The 18,564-nt window shown below is 51.6% G+C and overlaps 1 protein-coding gene across 12 annotated transcripts in view; it reads right to left on the reverse strand.

Moving 5' to 3' along the window:
* LCMT2 (leucine carboxyl methyltransferase 2) overlaps positions 1 to 18,564 on the reverse strand; it is a 36,554-nt gene that overhangs the window by 2,822 nt on the left and 15,168 nt on the right. For 6 of the 12 annotated variants that reach the window (XM_084842183.1, XM_084842180.1, XM_084842202.1 and 3 more), the window contains 4 exons: positions 17,318 to 17,527; positions 15,968 to 16,133; positions 14,274 to 14,423; positions 10,259 to 10,659 (listed from right to left, as the gene is read on the reverse strand). In XM_084842183.1, coding sequence (XP_084698309.1) covers positions 10,337 to 10,659; positions 14,274 to 14,423; positions 15,968 to 16,133; positions 17,318 to 17,527 — 849 coding nt within the window. In that variant the 3' untranslated portion in view covers positions 10,259 to 10,336. Of the gene's footprint in view, positions 1 to 10,258; positions 10,660 to 13,250; positions 14,424 to 15,967; positions 16,134 to 17,317; positions 17,528 to 18,564 lie in introns of those variants that run through there. The other 6 variants (XM_084842181.1, XM_084842185.1, XM_084842184.1 and 3 more) reach the window with 6 other exon arrangements.

The raw sequence follows: 18,564 nt of genomic DNA on the forward strand, positions 1-18,564 counted from the left end.
ACTTGCTGGACACGCGACGCCAACACAGGGAGCGGCGCCAAATGGAGGGCGCGGAAAGGAGGCGTAGTGCCCGGTTGGCGCGCAAACAACGGTTGCGCCCAGAGGATCCAAGGGAAAAAGGGAGGGACTCTCCCTAGCCCATAAGTTCAAGGTCTGCCAGTGATTCTCCTTCAAACGGGGACCAACTGTTCCAACATAGGGCATAGGTACTCTGCTGCTCTTGCGAAGAGAAAACTCTCTGGAAAAGACCCTGATGCTGGGAAAGACTGAAGGCAAAAGGAGAAGGGGATGGCAGAGGATGAGATGGCTAGATAGCATCACCGATGCAATGAATATGAACTTGAGCACGCTCCGGGAGAGAGCGCAGGACAGGAAGGCCTGGCGTGCTATGGTCCATGGGGTCACGAAGAGTCGGACACGACTGAACGACTGAACAACAACTCTGCTGCTCATAGCTAGTTGCTAATGTTGCAGAACCCAGAGTCAGAGAGACCACGGAGTGAAGGAAAAAGAGATACTTTATTTAACGCGCGGGCTTTAGGCTGGAATCATTTCCAAAGAGCCAGAAGCCCCGAAATACATCAGCACATTGTTTTTATAGACATTGTGACACATATGAAATGGCTCCTCCTCCCCCTCCCACGTGGGGTTGCAGTCCTCAACATTTCTTCTCTTAGCACTATTGTTTATAATACAAGAACTGGGTTATAGGGTAGCCATGATAAGGAAAGAACAGAAGAGAACAGCAGAGAACAAGATATACAATTGTATGACCTTTGACAAGATAAGGAATTCCTGTGTCTCGTCAGCTTACAACAATATATTCAAGGGAGAAAGAGCTCAGCAAGAACATGAAGCATGAGACTGCACGAGGCTACTTAGTCTGACCCCCGATATGGCTGCTACACTAACAGTAGAGTTGTTAAGTTGTAAAAGAGGAATAAAGCTTTGAAAAGAATCCCTTTGTCTGTGTCTGGACTTGGCTACTGGATTAGACTGAAAGAGGCCGCCAAGGAGCCCTTGACACAAAACCAGGCCTGAAGCTTGACTGAAATGGATCTAGATAATCAGCTTAACTTAAGAGTGTTTGGACTTGATAGAGTCAAGAGTGTCTAGGACACATTAACCTGTGGAAAAAGTAATAAAGAATGCACTCTTCCTCAGGGATCCCTTTTCATCCAAGAAATGCCCAGGATCAAATTGCTGCAGGTTGGGGAATTCTCTGCTGTCGTACAAGGAGGGCTTCAGAGCAGGAAATATGGTACTGCCCTGGTTGGACAAAGCAATAATCCCAATGCAATATAAGGGAGAGAAGTTTCTTTTCTGGCAGAGCTGCACACAAGTCAGAATGTGCCCATCTTAACACAGGATTATGCATTATGGTTGCCTTGGGAACTAGCACCCCAAAGCAGATTCTACACACCCCAGCATGTACTGCCTAAATCATGCCCATCATTCCACAAGTTTCTACATCATTAATTTAGGGCCCTGTAGCCTTAAGGCAGCTTACAACAGCCAATATAAACAAAATAGAATACCTAAATAGCAATAACGTCACAATCATAAAAACAGCAAAACCTGCAGAGGAAACAACAGAGGGAAAACATCCATCTAGTCCAGCATTCTGTTCACCCAGTGGCCAGCCAGCTGCCCACAGAAAACACACAAGCAGGACATGAGTGCAACAGCACCCTCCTGCCCATGCTTGCTTGCAACTGGTATGCATAGGCATACCACCTCTGATACTGGAGGTAGCACATAGCCATGAGGACTAGTAGCCATTGATAGCCTTATCCTCCAGGAATTTGGCTAACCCGCTTTTGAAGCCATGGAAATTGGTGGCCATCTCTACATCTTGTAGTAGTGAATTCCCAACTATGTACTGTGTGAATCATAGAATAGTAGAGTTGGAAGGGGCCTACAAGGCCATCGAGTCCAACCCCCTGCTCAATGCAGGAATCGAAGTCACAGCATCCCTGACAGATGGCTGTCCAGCCTCGTCTTGAAGGCCTCCAGTGTGGGAGAGCCCACCGCCTCCCCAGGTAATCGGTTCCATTGTCGTATTGCTCTTACAGTCAGGAAGTTTTTCCTGATGTTCAGCCGGAATCTGGCTTCCTGTCAGTTGAGCCCATGATTCCGTGTCCTGCACTCTGGGATGATCAAGAAGGGATCCTGGCCTTCCTCTCTGTGACAACCTTTCAAGTACTTGAAGAGCGCTATCATATCTCCCCTCAGTCTTCTCTTCTCAAGGCTAAACATGCCCAGTTCTTTCAGTCTCTCTTCATAGGGCTTTGTTTCCAGTCCCCTGATCATCTTTGTTGCCCTCCCCTGACTGCTCTCCAGTTTGTCTGCATCCTTCTTAAAGTGTGGTGCCCAGAACTGGACACAGTACTCCAGATGAGGCCTAACCAGTGCTGAGTAGAGGGGAACTAGTACTTCCGGGGATTTGGAAGTGATGCTTCTATGAATGCAGCCCAAAAGAGCATTGGCCTTTTTTGCAGCCACATCACATTGTTGGCTCATATTCAGCTTGTGATGGACAACAATTCCAAGATCCTTCTCGCTTGTAGTGTTGTTGAGCCACGTATCTCCCATCTTGTAACTGTGCATTTGGTTTCTTTTTCCTGGGTGCAGAACTTGGCATTTCTCCCTATTCAATGTCATTCTGTTGTTTTCTGCCCAGCGCTCCAGTCTATGTGGAAGAGCACGGAGCCCAGGACTGATTGATGTCAGACTGACTGGTCTGTAGTTCCCAGGTTCCTTCTTTTTACCCTTTTCGAAGATAGGGACAACATTAGCTCCCCTCCAGTCATCTGGCACTTCCCCCGTCCTCCATGATTGCTCAAAGAGAATAGACAGCGGTTCTGAGAGTTCTTCTGCCAGTTCCTTTATGACTCGAGGTTGCAGTTCATCTGGTCCTGGAAATTTGAACTCATTCAAAGTAATTAGGTGTTCCTTGTCCATATGCCTATCGATCTCAAGCTGCAATCCTGCCCCTTCAGCCTGTTCTTCACCTTTGCCAGGGGGGTCATAGACCCTCTTTTGGGAGAAGACTGAGCCAAAGTAGGAACTGAGCACCTCTGCCTTTTCTTTGTCATCTGTTATCGTTTTGCCATCCTTATTTAATAGCTGAACCACCATTTCTTTCCTCTGCCTTCTACTATGCACATAGGTGAAGAAAGCCTTTTTGTTGTTTTTAGCATCCCTCGCTAACCTCAGCTCATTCTCAGCTTTAGCCTTCCTGACGCCATCCCTGCAATTCTGTGCTACCTGCTTGTACTCTTCCTTTGTTACTTGGCCTTCTTTCCACTTTCTATATGTGTCCTTTTTTGTTTTCAGGTCATCCCTAAGCTTTTTGTGAAGCCACATTGGCTTCTTCTGTTGTCTTCCACCTTTTCTTCTTGTTGGAATTGTTTGTGATTGTGCCTTGAGAATTTCCTTTTTTAAAAGCTCCCTCCCTGAAGTGGGAGATGTAGTTTCTTTTATATGTCCTGAATCTCCCACCAATCAGCTTCACGGGATGACCTCAGGTTCTAGTATTTTGAGAGGGGGAGAAAAATGTCTCCCTGTCCACATTCTCCACACCACGCATAATTTTGTACACATCTATCATGTCTCCCCCTACTATACGTTTTTCCCAAGCTTAAACAATCCCAGCAGTTCTAACTTTCCCTCATGGGGGAGTTGCCCCAGCCCCTTGATCATTTTAGTTGCCCTTTCTGCACCTTTTCCAGCTTGACAATACCTTTTTTTAGGTGTGGTGACCAGAACTGGACAAAGTATTCCAAGTATGGCCACACCATACATTTGTATAGGGCAGTATGATACTGGCAGTTTTATTCTCAGTTCCTTTTCTCTCAAGAATGGGATAGTACAAGTGGGAGCCATGAGGGCCGCTTGGGTAGTCATGTACGAAGTAGCCACCTGGAGGTTGATTGTTTTTTGGCCGTTTCTCAGCCCTGCAGCTCAAGGCCACGCTCCGCTCCAGCTAATTGGGAAAATGATAACAGCCATGCTTGGTGGGAAGTTTCAGCCTCCTTGGGAGGTGGAGTGGGGTGTCCTGGGACTGGGCTTGGATTGGGTGTTTCAAATCTGCCCTGAGTAGCTAGGGCTGGGCAATAAAAAGAGGGCTAAAGAAGGGGCGGGTGTCTCTTCTTGGCCCTGACTGTACTAGGGTGCGCTGCTGGTCGATGGCCATCCTGAGAAGCCTATACTTTGGTATGTATAGACTAGAGCTCCCAAGAGCTTTATTGTTTTGCTCTTGGGAGTGTGTGCCTTGGTGTTTGGCATTTCTGGTTTTCCTTTGAGCATTGTACCTTGCTTGTAATTTCCTGTACAACCTACCACCTCTCCCCATTCCTTCCTCTTTGTTCCTTTCCCCTAATAAACTTTTATCCAACTTCCAGTTCATGTGGTGTAACCTGTATAACTTCAGTGCTAAATACAGTGCCCATTGGCCTGGGAAGGGAGCTACTGGGTCAACTGTGGGGGAACCTGTGGCCAAGTTGGGCCTGGCCTACATTGCAGGGTTGTTGGAGTGAGACCAACAATCGTTATAGAATCATAGAGTAGTAGGGTTGGAAGGGGCCTACAAGGCCATCAAGTCCAACCCCCTGCTCAATGCAGGAATCCAAGTCAGAGCATCCCTGACAGATGGCTGTCCAGCCTCGTCTTGAAGGCCTCCAGTGTGGGAGAGCCCACCACCACCCTGGGCTAGGTAATTCATTCCATTGTCGTGTTGCTCTAACAGTCAGGAGGTTTCTCCTGATGTTCAGCCGGAATCTGGCTTCCTGTCAGTTGAGCCCATGATTCCGTGTCCTGCACTCTGGGATGATCAAGAAGGGATCCTGGCCTTCCTCTCTGGGACAACCTTTCAAGTACTTGAAGAGCGCTATCCCATCTCCCCCCAGTCTTCTCTTCTCAAGGCTAAACATGCCCAATTTTATTTATTTATTTATTTATTTATTTATTTATTTCTATACCGCCCAATAGCCGAAGCTCTCTGGGCGGTTCACAAAAATTAAAAGCAAATGGCACACAAAACAATTTAAAATATATAGAACATTAAAACCACAATATAACAGTACAACCACAATAAAGCCTAGCAGCAGTGCAGGAAATTAAAATACAGATTTAAAACAGCAAGCTAAGTCTAGAAAGCTAAAATGCTAAAATGCCTGGGAAAATAAAAAGGTCTTCACCTGGCGCCGAAAGGAATACAATGTAGGTACCAGGCGAACCTCACTAGGGAGCTCATTCCACAGCGGGGGTGGGGGGCACAGCAGAAAAAGCCCTCCTCCTAGTAGCCACCGGCCTCACTTCCTTTGGAAGGGGCTCACGGAGAAGGGCCGCTGAGGAAGATCTTAAGGTCCGGGCAGGCACATATGGGAGGAGGCGATCCTTCAGATAACCTGTCCCCAAGCCGTTCAGGGCTTTAAATGTTAATACCAGCACTTTGAATCGGGCCCGGAAATGGACTGGCAGCTAGTGCAGCTGGAAAAGCACCGGCGTAATATGAGCTCACTGGCCAGTCCCTGTTAACAATCTTGCTGCCCTAATTTGGACCAGCTGAAGTTTCCAGACCGTTTTCAAAGGCAGCCCCACGTATAATGCATTGCAGCAGTCCAGATGAGAAGTTATCAGAGCATGGATAACTGTAGCTAGGCCATCTCTGTCCAAATAAAGGCATAGTTGGTATACCAGCCTAAGCTGATAAAAAGTGCTCCGTGCCACTGAGTTCAGCTGTGCCTCAAGTGACAGTTCTGGATCCAAAAGCACCCCCAAACTACAAACGTGATCATTTACGGGGAGTGCAACCCCCTCCAGAACAAGTTGAATATCACCTAGCCGGGCAGACGAACCACCCACTAACAGGACCTCCGTCTTGTCTGGTTTGAGTTTAAGTCTCTCTTCATAGGGCTTTGCTCCCAGTCCCCTGATCGTCTCTGTGGCCCTCCTCTGAACCCTCTCCAGTTTGTCTGCATCCTTCCTAAAGTGTGGTGCCCAGAACTGGACACAGTACTCCAGATGAGGCCTAACCAGTGCTGAGTAGAGGGGAACTAGGACTTCCCGGGATTTGGAAGCTTTGCTTCTATTAATGCAGCCCAAAAGATCATTGGCCTTTTTTGCAGCCACATCATATTGTTGGCTCATATTCAGCTTGTGATCGACAACAATTCCAAGATCCTTCTCGCTTGTCATGTTGTTGAGCCACATATCCCCCATCTTGTAACTGTGCATTTGGTTTGTTTTTCCTAGGTGCAGAACTTGGCATTTATCCCTATTCAATGTCATTCTGTTGTTTTCTGCCCAGCGCACCAGTCTATCCAGATCACTTTGAATTCTCTTTCTGTCTTCCAAAGTATTAGCTATCCCGCCCAATTTTGTGTCATCTGCAAATCTGATCAGCATTCTCTGCACCTCCTCCTCCAAGTCATTCATAAAAATGTGGAAGAGTACTGGGCCCAGGACTGAACCCTGCGGTACCCTGCTCGTTACCTCCCAGTTGGAGAAGATCCCATTGATAAGCACTGTTTGAGTCCGATTCTGTAGCCAACTGTGGCTCCACTGGATTGTTGTTTCATCCAGCCCACTTTGAGCTAGTTTGCTCATCAGGATATCATGGGCGCTTTGTCGAAAGCTTTGCTGAAGTTGAGGTATATTATGTCTATAGCATTCCAACAGTCCACAAGGGAGGTTACCTGATCCAAAAATGAGATCAGATTCATCTGGCAGGATTTGTTCTTGACAAATCCATGTTGGCTTGGAGTAATCACGACATTGTTTTCAAGCTGCTTCCAGATGGATTGCTTTATCATCTGCTCCAGAATTTTCCCAGGGATTGATGTCAGACTGACTGGTCTGTAGCTCCCAGGTTCCTCCTTTTTACCCTTTTTGAAGATAGGAACAACATTAGCCCTCCTCCAGTCATCTGGCACTTCACCCGTCCTCCATGATTGCTCAAAGAGAATAGACAGCGGCTCAGAGAGTTCATCTGCCAGTTCCTTTATGACTCTAGGATGCAGTTCATCTGGCCCTGGAGATTTGAACTCATTCAAAGTAATTACGTGTTCCTTGACCATATGCCTATCGATCTCAAGCTGCAATCCTGCCCCTTCAGCCTGTTCTTCGCCTTTGCCAGGGGGGACATAGACCCTCTTTCAGGAGAAGACTGAGCCAAAGTAGGAACTGAGCACTTCTGCCTTTTCTTTGTCATCTATAATAATTTTGCCATCCTTATTTAATAGCTGAACCACCATTTCTTTCCTGTCTTTTACTATGCACGTAGCTGAAGAAAGCCTTTTTGTTGCTTGTAGCATCCCTCGCTAACCTCAGCTCATTCTCAGCTTTAGCTTTCCTGACGCCATCCCTGCAATTCTGCGCTACTTGCCTGTACTCTTCCTTTGTTACTTGGCCTTCTCTCCACTTCCTACATGTGTGCATTTTTGTTTTCAGGTCATCCCTAAGCTTTTTGTGAAGCCACATTGGCTTCTTCTGTTGTCTTCCACCTTTTCTTCTTGTTGGAATGCTTTGTAATTGTGCCTTGAGAATTTCCTTTTTTAAAAGCTCCCACCCATCTTGGACTCCTTTTCTCGTTAAAGTCGCTTGCCATGGGACCTTACTGATCATTATTCTGACTTTATTAAAAATGGCCTTCCTAAAATCCAGGGTATGCGTTTGGCTACACTCGGCTTTTGCTTCCCTTAGAACCAAGAACTCAAGTACAACATGGTCACTTTCCCTCAGAGTTCCCGTAACTGCTACTTTATCCACGAAGTCACCTCTCTTGGTTAGGATCAAATCAAGGATAGCCAATCCTCTAGTTCCTTCCTCTACTTTCTGTAGGAGGAAGTGATCCACCACACAAGTCAGGCATTTCCTGGAGGGGCCATGTTTTGCAGAATTTGTCTCCCAACAAATATCGGGGAAGTTGAAGTCCCCCATTACTACTACATCATGCTTCCTTGAAACATTGGCTATTAGCTTTTCAAAAGTTTCATCCTCATCTTCTCCTTGATTGGGTGGCCGGTAGTAGACTCTGACCACCAGGTTCCTTTTATTCTTTGCTCCATTTATTTTGATCCAGATGCTCTCGATGGGGCTACCAAGCTCATCCCCCTGTATTACTGTGCAGTGATATGTATTTTTCACATACAGTGCAACTCCACCTCCCTTTCTGTTCCTCCTGTTCTTTTTGAACAAGTTATATCCTTCAATTGCTGTATTCCAATCATTTTTCTTTTGCATTAAGAGTTCAAGTTCATTCTGTTTGTTTCCCATACTCTGGGCATTAGTATATCGACATCAAAGACCATGTGCTTCACAGTCTGGCTTTCTTCCTACATGTGTCTGAAGACTATTACTGGGCGCTATCAGAGCTATTCTCTCTGTTGCAGTGTGTGAGCCTTCATCCATTGTTACCCCCAACTTTACATCTCCCTTCCCCGTAGGATTCAGTTTAAAGCCCTCCTGATGAAGTTCTTCATGCTGTGGCCAAACACATTCTTCCCGTCCTTTGTGAGGTGCAACCCGTCCCTTGCCAACAGTCCATCTTCCAGGAAGTATAGCCCGTGGTCCCAGAATCCAAATCTCTCACGCTGGCACCACCTTCATAGCGAGTCATTCACGATGTGTTTTTTTTTAATTGATTTTCGGGAGGGGGGGTTGTTTGCTTCCTGATTGTTTCTGTTTGTTTGTTTTCTTCAGCAGCAATTCTAGACACAAAGAACCCCTGCTTGCTCTCTGAAGCCTGCCTTCCCTGGCTGGAATACCTCTTTGCCAAACTTTCTGGAGTGTCGTGTAAAGGGTTAAATGCTGAGGGCTTGGAGCTGAGGGCTGGGGCCCCCTCTGACCTGGAACTGAATCTTGGCCCCTTGCCGCTCCAGGAAAGGGCTACTTCTAAATGTGTATACACATAAATTGGCATGCTCAACCTGTATGCAGATGTGTGGGTCATGTGCTGGGCCGCATGTCATTTAAGTACCATGCAGCACCCCGCTGAAACAGGCAGACACATTTACATAGTACTCTTCCTTTGTTGCTTGGCCTTCTTTCCACTTCCTATATGTGTCCTTTTTTGTTTTCAGGTCATCCCTAAGCTTTTTGTGAAGCCACATTGGCTTCTTCTGTTGTCTTCCACCTTTTCTTCTTGTTGGAATGGTTTGTGATTGTGCCTTGAGAATTTCCTTTCTCAAGGCACAATCCCACCCATCTTGGACTCCTTTTCTCGTTAGCGTCGCTTGCCATGGGACCTTACTGATCATTGTTCTGAGTTTATTAAAATCAGCTTTCCTAAAATCCAGGGTACGTGTTTGACTACACTCGGCTTTTGCTTCCCTTAGAACCAAGAACTCAAGTGCAACAGTGCTCTTCCCTACCATTCCCTAGGGAGGCGGTGGGCTCTCCCACACTGGAGGCCTTCAAGACGAGGCTGGACAGCCATCTGTCAGGGATGCTGTGACTTGGATTCCTGCATTGAGCAGGGGGTTGGACTCGATGGCCTTGTAGGCCCCTTCCAACCCTACTATTCTATGATTCTGTGATTCTATGATAACAAGGGAACTCTGTTACGGCTCAGCACCACATCATGGCCCCCACACGTGCTGGGCAAGGAGAACTCTGAGGAGAGAGACTGAGGGGATGGGGTGGGGGGTGCTGATTGTGGGGGACTGAGCAGTTATTGCAGGAAGGTTTCCACGATGGACCCTCAAACATAAGAGGAGGCTGGGGGAGAACCATGGTGGCAGCTGGGGGGTTGGGAGGACTCGAGTCTGACATGAGTGGGTGGAGTTCCTTTCCACTGTGAGACCTCCGTCCATCCAGGCTCTCTGGGAAAACCTATTCCACTGCTGGTGCTCTTCTAGCCTTCATAAGAACATAAGAGCTGTGATGCTGGATCAGACCAAGGTCCATCTAGTCCAGCATTCTGTTTACACAGTGGCCAACCAGCTGCCCCAGTGGGGAAGCCCACAAACAGGACATGAGGGCCACAGCTCCCTCCCTTCATGGCTGTCTCCACTGGTGCAAGGAAGGCAGAAGAAGCTGCCATCACCAGCCATTTTCCTCCAGCTTCAGAACCACAACTCCCATGGCTCCTCCCCACACGGGGAGACTCCTCTCCTTCTCATCACCACTGGCTGCAGGGGAGGCAGGAGCTGCTGCTGCACTTGCCTCTGAGGAAGGGCGAGCGCTGGCTGGACAGTGCAAGCAGGACCCATCCTGCCCCCACCCTGGTCTCTCCACCCCAGCACATCTCCTGCCTGTCATGGACTGGATGCCTTGGTCCCTTCTTGCTCCACAGAGACAAATGGGTGGCTGAGCAATGAGCAATTCCCCCTCAGCATCCAGCACTCCTCCTCCGGAGGGGGCGGGGATGCCCCAGTGGCCTGGCCCTTCTTCTGCCACGTTCCGTTGCCTGTCCAACCTGAGCAGTGCCCCCTTGCCTACCTCCCAGCTGCAGGAGTGGGACCGCCACAGCTCCACCTGGCCCTGGACTTGCCTTTGTCATTGTGCAGGACTGGGGGTGGGCGTTTTCCTCCAGCAGGTGAACCAATCTCTGGAAATCCTCATCTTCATGATCAAAGCAACTCCCAAAGGCAACAGAGCAGAGGATGTTGGTGGTCATCTGGCTCAGGAAGCTGCTGGGGTCAAAAGGCCTTCCTGCCAATGCACGAGCGGCAACATCTCAAGACCTGTGGCTGGGCATGAGAACGTGAGAACAGCCCTGCTGGGTCAGACCAAGGGTCCATTTCATCCAGCACTCTGCTCATGCAGTAGCCAGCCAGCTGTTGACCAGGCTGGTGCGGCGGGCGGGTGCTAGGCCATGGACCTCCCAGCCAAGAAGACTCCTCCTGGTGGGTGAACGAGGTCCCCACGGATTGCTCTGTGACATGTAGAGGGACGCTGCCAGTGCGCCTGCGTGCTCCCTCCCCTTCCTGTCTTTGTCTCCTCAGCTGTGGAGGATGGTGTTGCCTTTGCATTAAAGGAGGCACCACCACAGTGAAAGCTCTGAGCTGCCTAGTAAGTAACCTCTTGTTGGGTTTATGTTTATGTTGGCTTGAATACTGATGTATGTATAGGATCCTTGTTATTTTAACAGAGCCCTACCCAACCTGGGGCCCTCCAGATGTTTGGGATGACAACAGTTACAGCTGCCTCCCAGTTACAAGTCAAGTCCTGGGCTTGAAGGAAGTCATCTCTTTGAACCTCTGGATATTGGGCAAGACAGAGGGGCCTGCTACCATCTATGGCAGGGGTAAGCAACATTTGGGGCCCTTCAGATATTTTGGACTGCAGACCCCATAATCCCTGACCATTGGCCATGCCGACTGGGGTTTATGGGAGTTGAAGTCCAGAATGTCTGGAGGGGCCCAGTTGCCCGCCCCAGCCACAGGGGCCATTCCCTGTGGCCTCCAGCCTCGTGGCCTTGTCGTGTTCAGCTGCCTGTGCTTCTCTGGCCATTCTCTAGGGTGGTCCCTCCCCCCCCACTCTGCTTGTTGCCCTTGGCTGCCATGAGAAAGGGTCCGCTGGGCTACAGAGGTGGCGTTCCAGGTGTGGGATAGGAGGAGAGCAAATGCTCCTACAGCAAGGTGAGGCTGGATCATCAGTCTCCACCTGGCCTGCCCTCTCTCCCTGCTGGCCTGGAGCTGCAGTTCCTGGCCAGCATCCTTCTGGCTGCTGGGAGTTGCAGACCTGTTTCCCCACCTCCTTAGGGAGGGCTTCGTAACGCCTTCCTTCCCAGCCCCCCCCCCCTCCCGAGCCTTCACCCGCTCCCTGACTCTCCCCGCCACACTTTGTGCCGCCTCTCGGGGCCTTTTCCTCACTTGGTCTTTCTCTGCACCTCTGACCTCTTTGAATGGCCTGACACCCTGCCGGTGGCCGGGCCCCCTCCTCAGCCAGCTGCACGCGTGGCGCTCGGCAGCTGTTATGGCTGTGTGTGATGTCATCCGCAGATCACTACAGTGCAATGTGGATTTTATAAAAGAATAAATAAGCTGCATAAAAATAAGTAAATGAAGTTTGCCATCATAATAGGTGGCACACAAAGGAGACCTGAGGGCATGCAGAGCTCCGTCCTGAGGATGGTGCTCCCTAAAGCAGGCCGAGCCCAGACCACGCTGGTGCGGAAAGGCCATCACCAGCATGTGGACTGGGTCCGGAAGTCAGCAGGCAGTGCAGGCAGCCCTGGGCTTTCTCTGGGAAGGGCTCCTCTGTTCTCCAGAACTTCCCCAGGCCAAGGAGGGCTTCCGCATTCTGCCCTTGCTGAAACTTCTCAGCCACTGTCATGGGCAGATGTCAGCTGCCTGAAATGGTGTTCCTGAATGTTTTGAGCCTGGAAAGGTCTCTCTCCTCCCCACTGGGCTAGCGCAAGTCACCACACGGCAGTAGCCTTGGTGGGCTGGGTTTAGCCCGAGAGCCTTCTTGTACCAACCCTCTTATGTGCTGCAGAAACAATTCGGGATTGTCTCTTCCCTTTGGAGATGGCAAGGACAGAGAAGGGAAGGAAGCAGGCTGGGAAAACCTTGGAGCTACCTGCGTACGCACCCCCACACCCCCTGCTTGGACCAAGCAGTTTCAGAGCTGAGAGGACCAATCCTGCTGCTGGAGCTGTTCCCGAGGACCTGGCCGGCCCACCGTCCGCTGTGAGCCTTCCGGCACCTCGGCTCCCAAGGAGGGGTTGCGGCAACAGAGGGCCAAACTGTGTCGGACAACGGCAGGTGCTGCCTGTTGCTGTGGGAATCTTTTTCGAATTGTCACTGGAGGAGGTTCTCCCTGCACTGCAGTCCTAATGAAAAACAACCACGGAAGCTGCCATTCTCCCCGGGGAGGGGGGGATGACTGGAGGTGCCCCTGGATGCCTAGGGGAAATCCCCCCCCCCAAATAGCTGTTTTGGGGGGAGAGGCAGGGAGGGAGGGGTAATTCTCAGATGGAAATTGATCAGCCCAAATCGACTTTTTGGCCTTGTAGGCCCCTTCCAACCCTACTATTCTATGATTCTATGACTGCATCTCATGGAAAGCAGTCAACCCAAACTCCTCCACCATCCCCTCCCCTCTGTCTCCGGAGCATGGCCCTGAGAGAAATTGCCCTCCAGGCAAGCCACAGTTCACTAGACGCATGGAGTTCAGTGGGGGATCTACATGAAAACGGAATGAGAACCATGTTCAGGAAATATCCAGATTTTCATGAAATCCGCTTTGGCCTGTCTGGGACACAAGAAGCAAGAAAAGCGCTTGCTTTAGGTACATGCCGTACCTAAAACCCCACTTTTCACAGGTCACACAGGACTTGAAATCTATACTTCCGGGTTGGGTGGCCTGAGTAGAAGTGGACATCATCAACCTGGTAGGTGCTGCTCAGCGAATGAGAGAGGCTTGTTCCCCACCCCTGTAGGACCCCCTGCTCAGGGAAGTTTGAAAGCGGTGAATTAAGCCCCCTTAGTTTAACTCCCACCTTTCCCCTCTTCTCCACCATTTGGAACTGTAAAATATTAAAAGATGAATGGGAAAAGCAAGCTGCAAACTATGAAAAGGTTAAATCCCCTACCTGGGTATCCAAACTGATTGAAAGCAGGCTAGTGCACTTTGATGAATTGAAAACGGTAAAGGCTACATAGAATGGTGAAAGCAACTACTGGTCAATTTCCGAAGGCGAGAAACCCAGAGGTGCCGCTCAGCGAATGAGAGAGGCTCCTTTCTCCTCCCTGTCCAAGCTCCCCCTTGCTAGTGCACTCTGAAATAAGGTTACATAGAATGGCGAAAGCCATTTGTGAAGCCTAGAAACAGCGCGAGCCTGCTTTTGTGAATGGGAAACAGGGGCTTGTTACTGTGAATGGCGAAAGCTACTACTGTGCAATTGCGGATGATAGAAATTGCGCTGGTGTGCTTCTACTGGTAATATAGGCTACATATTCTGAATGGGAAAGCAGCCCTACTGTGAATGGGGAAAAAGAGGGAATGGGGGGAAAGGTGGAGGAAAGGGGGCAGCCCCACCCCTTTACCAGGTTGCTGTGAGGTCACAGGCAGGTCACATATTTAGGCATGCCCAAGATTTAATGTGGGGGGGATGTGGCGCACTGCAGCGGAAGCGCTCCAGAGCCGTGTTTAAGAAAAACAACGCACTAAAAGGACTTTTGGAAAATGCACCTTTCCCAGCGCGATCCAGCAGGGTGGCTGTAGGTTGGTGACAGCATCACCTGTTGCTAACGTCCCTGTGTGCCTGCAAGAGGAGGCCTGCGCTGTGCAGTCTGGAGCGAGGGATTGACTTCTCTCACCCTTTGTGCCGCATAGTCTCTCCACCAAGAAACCAGCTTCCTCCTGGATCCTCTTCTCAAGGCTTGTTTGCCCCTTCTCCAGATAGTGCAGTGTAGTTATGGCAAATTGACAGCGTTCCTTCCATGTTTCCCCATTGCTGAAGCCAATTCCTGAGGAGGAGGATGGGCCAAGAGGGAAGCCATGAGCAGAGGACACCCAAATCCATGAGGGCCTCTTGCTTGATAAGACGCTTGCCACATTCCTTGCTGTGTGCGTGGCACTTGTAGCTATATTTTATATGATGGCACCGGAGCGCTTCTCCCCCCTGCCATAAAGGGTGGGTCTTGGTCCCTTCCAGCCAGCATGGCTTCCTCTGACTGAAAGCCACTCTTGACGGTCTCATGCAGAGAGAGCTCCTGCCCATCACCTGCTCCCGGAGCCATTTTGCCTGGAGAGTGAGCTGGCGCCTCGTGCGTGCAAAGCAGGGGCTGTGTTGGAGCAACGGGCTGTCCTCGGAGCCAGTCAGCCCTGACCCACACATGCCTCTAGCCAAGGGAAAACACAGCCTAGCCCACTCCCAAGCAAGGGGGAGGAGGAGAAGCAAGAGGGAGGGGGGGAAGGAAGGAAGGAAAGAGAATGCCCCTTTCACTGCCTCTTCCTCCTGCCAAAGCCTTCGTCTTCTGCCTCTTGTCTTTCGTCTTCACACTCAGCCCCATTCTTATTTAGAGGAACCTGGAAGAGCCCCCCTTGCCCCACTTCCTCGCCCCCCATGGCAGTCACAGGAGTGCGTCCCTCCCTCCCCTCCCCTTGAGCCTCAGTCTTCTAATCCTCTGGAGAGATAAGGAAAGGACGCGGGGGGGGGGGGCTGCTTTCTCTCTCTCAAGGAGAACAGCAGTGGTGGAGAGAGCAATTTCCAAAAACAGTGTATGGCTCAGTATGAAGCTGCTTGCAACTGTTTTATCTGATAAAAAGGGGGGGGGCACCACAGAACTGAGGTGCAATTTCACCTAGGATACCATTCTTGGCCTTTGTGCTGTACACTGTGACACACACGCACACACATGGCTTGGATCGGGGGGGGGGGGAGCGGGTGCCCACTGGATCAGCCTGAGCCTGTGAAATGCCCAGCGGAGAGCAAGCCCTAGCGCAGGGGTGCCCAACCTTTTTGGCCTCAAGGGCCAGGCCTGGTGCTGGGTCAGAGGGTACCCCCAGTGATGCTCAACACAGATCCATTTTTCCTTGCTATTAGCAGCAGCAGGGAAAGAGTGATTTGTATGAGGATTGCCTGTGTGGGGGGGATAGAGGGCCTTCCCCCTCCCCAGGCAATCCTGATACAGGATTGCTCTTTCCAGGGAGGAAAAAGGGATCCAGATGGGGTTCTCTAGGAGGGGAGTGGAAAGCCTTTTCTCCCCCCCCCCACCTCCTTACCCAGTGATCCTGATGCTGACCAGTTTTCCTTGATGCTGCTACCAGGCAGGGCACTGTGGTCTGTGCCAAGATCACTGGGAGCAGGAACTGGGGCCAGGGCACCTTTGGGGGCTGCAATGGAGGCCTTGGGAGCTGTGCTCAGTGCCTGGAGGAGGCCCCTGCTTGGATGAGTCGCCCTGGGACAGCGGGCTGCTCTTCTGACCTTTGGTCTGGTTCTGTCTAGCAAGACCGTCTTGCCGGTCCTGGTTTACAGCTCTTCTCTGCGCTGTATTCACAAGAAACACACCTGTCCCGCTGGCTGTTTTCTCCAGGATGGGAGTGTTTCCTCTGGTGCTGAACTCGTCCCCGCGTGCCAGCAAGGCCTCCTTCACCACCTCGTGCCCGTACAGCACTACGGCCCGTTGGGAGCCGAGGGAGATGGTGAACACCGGTCCGTACCTCTGGCTCAGCTGCTGAGGGGGAAGCACAGGAAGCGGAGTGGCTCAGCTTCATGCAGGCTGCTGGGAAGGGCGGGGGGGGGGCATGTGCACACAGCCTGGCCAGAGCCCAGGCCATCCGGGGGGCCCAACCTCCCCCCACCCCCTGCTGGAGAGTTACCCAAGCACCCTCCCAGTCAGGCAGCAAAACTGAGCCCTCCCTGCAAGGGTGTGGCCGGCCAGGTGTGCCTTTTATCCAGCCACTGCCCTGCCTCAAATGTGGAATTTTGCAGGGTCCAGATGATGACCTCTTCCCAGTGTAGGCCTCCCGTGTTTTCCCTTCCATTTCTGCTGCCTTTTTTTCTTACCAGGAAACAAAATACATTCAGAAGGCAAAGACGGAATAGCTGCACGAGGCCATTGGTTGGTAGCCCTCAGACCGGTGTGTGGGTACGTGCTTGGGCCAGACTGGGTCAAGGGAAACAGATCCTTGGACCCCAGCTGCCACGATGCCCCCACCCCGTAGCTTCCACGTTGCTTTGGGGCCCTGAGGGGCTTCTAAGTCAGGCATGGGGAGCCTTCTTTCTCGTGGGGGCTGCATTTCATTAATCTGAAATACTTCTATACCACCCATCATGATGCATTCCCAGGTGTTGGGAGGATCTGTCCGGCTTTGTCCTGGCTGTGGACAGGGCCAGAGCCAAAGTGGGCAGGGATAACCCTTCTCTCTCTCTCTCTCCCTCTCTCTCTCTGCCATGCCCTTTTCTCTCTCTCCTTCTCCCCCCACACCCCCAGGAGCTGCCTGGGGAAGGTCAGACGGTTGCGCCATCCATTTCAGCCCCCTCCAGCTCCCCCACCTGCATGAAATTATGCTGAGGTTGCCCCTTCCCCCACTCTAGATGATGCCCCTGGCCCCACAAGGAGGAAAGAGGTGCCCCCCCATCTCCAGTGCCCCCTGTAGCCTTCCTGCCTGATCTGCGGTGACAGCAAGAGCCTCTTCCAGTGGCAGGGAGCTGAGGCATCTCCCACCCGCAGCATCGGGTAACCCCTGCCCAAGTCTCCCGCGCAGGCAGTCGGGCCCAGCCGGGATCCTTCTGCTTCAGGCTGTGAAGCACTGGAGGAGGAGAGGCTCCGGAGGCCCCTGCAGCTGCACAGCCCCCGGCCGCGTGGGGCCGGCCTGCGGCACAGCTGCCTCCAGAGCGCGCACGCGATATGCTCACCCTCCCCAAAGACTTGGGGAAGCTCCCGGTGTCCAGCTGCAGGAGGTTCCCAATCCAGGGCAGAGGGCAGGGCCGGGAGGCAGCCTCTCTTCTCCAGGGACCTTTTTCCTCCAGGCTGAGAGGAAGAAAAGGCAGGCGGTGCAGAGCAGGAGGAACAGGCCTGTGGCCCCCCCAAGACTCCATCACCAACAGCCGTGGCTGCGCTGGGATCTAGAACAGAGTCGAGGCTTGTTTCTCAATGCAACACGCACAAAAGCGGCCAGGGGGAGGTGGGGCCGTCCCATTGCCCAATCGCCACCTTTGCTCCTCACACAAACTGGACTTGGCTGCTCTCCAAGGTCACAACCTTCTTGCCAACGGCCAGAGTTTACTGTGCAGCCGTTTCTTCCAGAGAAGCCTTTGGGCAGGTGCATGCGTGTTCACACAGGCACCCTTTAGACAACTGCAGTCTCCAGTAGGTCGCTGGAGACTCTGCAGGGGCTCATGCTGCTTGTACTAACACATCAGAAGAGCATCTGATGTTCCAGCAGCCCCAACACGCCAAGACGGGCCCGTCTAGCTCAGCAGCCAGGGGCAGCTGGGGAGCGCCAGGAAGCCCACAAACCCACACCAAAGCTCGCTGCTTGCATGCGCCCTATTCCTTCCTCCGCCAATTCTGCCATTACACACTGCTGAAGCATATCCTACATCTGCTGCATGGTGCGTTCATTGGCACTCCAGTGGTCCGACGTCCTCCAGGTTCTGAGGAGTGTTAGTGAGTGAAGGAAGGTGTCCTTTTTTGACAGGCTTGACTCAAACAGGTCAAGGCCGTGGCAGACCCGGTGGCTGAATGGCATCAGGACGCGGCAGATTTCTCATCCCACCAGTGGGGCAGCACCTCTGCCAGCACAACTGGCCCTGCACATGTGTGGGAGCCTTTGCCAGTGCCGGCAGCAAAGTTACACTGGCAGCGCGAGCAAACTAGGGCATGCCATGGGCGAGTTGTGGGCATGGCAGTGCAAACAGAGCTGCCTCCCCAAAGTGCCCCCGACACCTCAACAGGGTGTAGAACTCAGAACCTAGTCACAGCATACCCCACGCAGTAGATAAACCCCACCAAGGAAGACAACAGGAGGGCGCCCGGTTGGGGACTGTATTTCTCTGGCCTCAAGAACTGCATGTTTAGGATCCCCTCACCACAGTTCCCCCTTCTGGGCTTCATGGGGAAAAGGCAAAACATGGTGAGGTGTTTGCCTCCATCTTAACAG

Source organism: Heloderma suspectum, chromosome 3 (genome assembly GCF_057233095.1).
Source record: "Heloderma suspectum isolate Gila_16-S chromosome 3, 16-S_ref, whole genome shotgun sequence".
Classification (NCBI taxonomy): Eukaryota; Metazoa; Chordata; class Lepidosauria; order Squamata; family Helodermatidae; genus Heloderma; species Heloderma suspectum.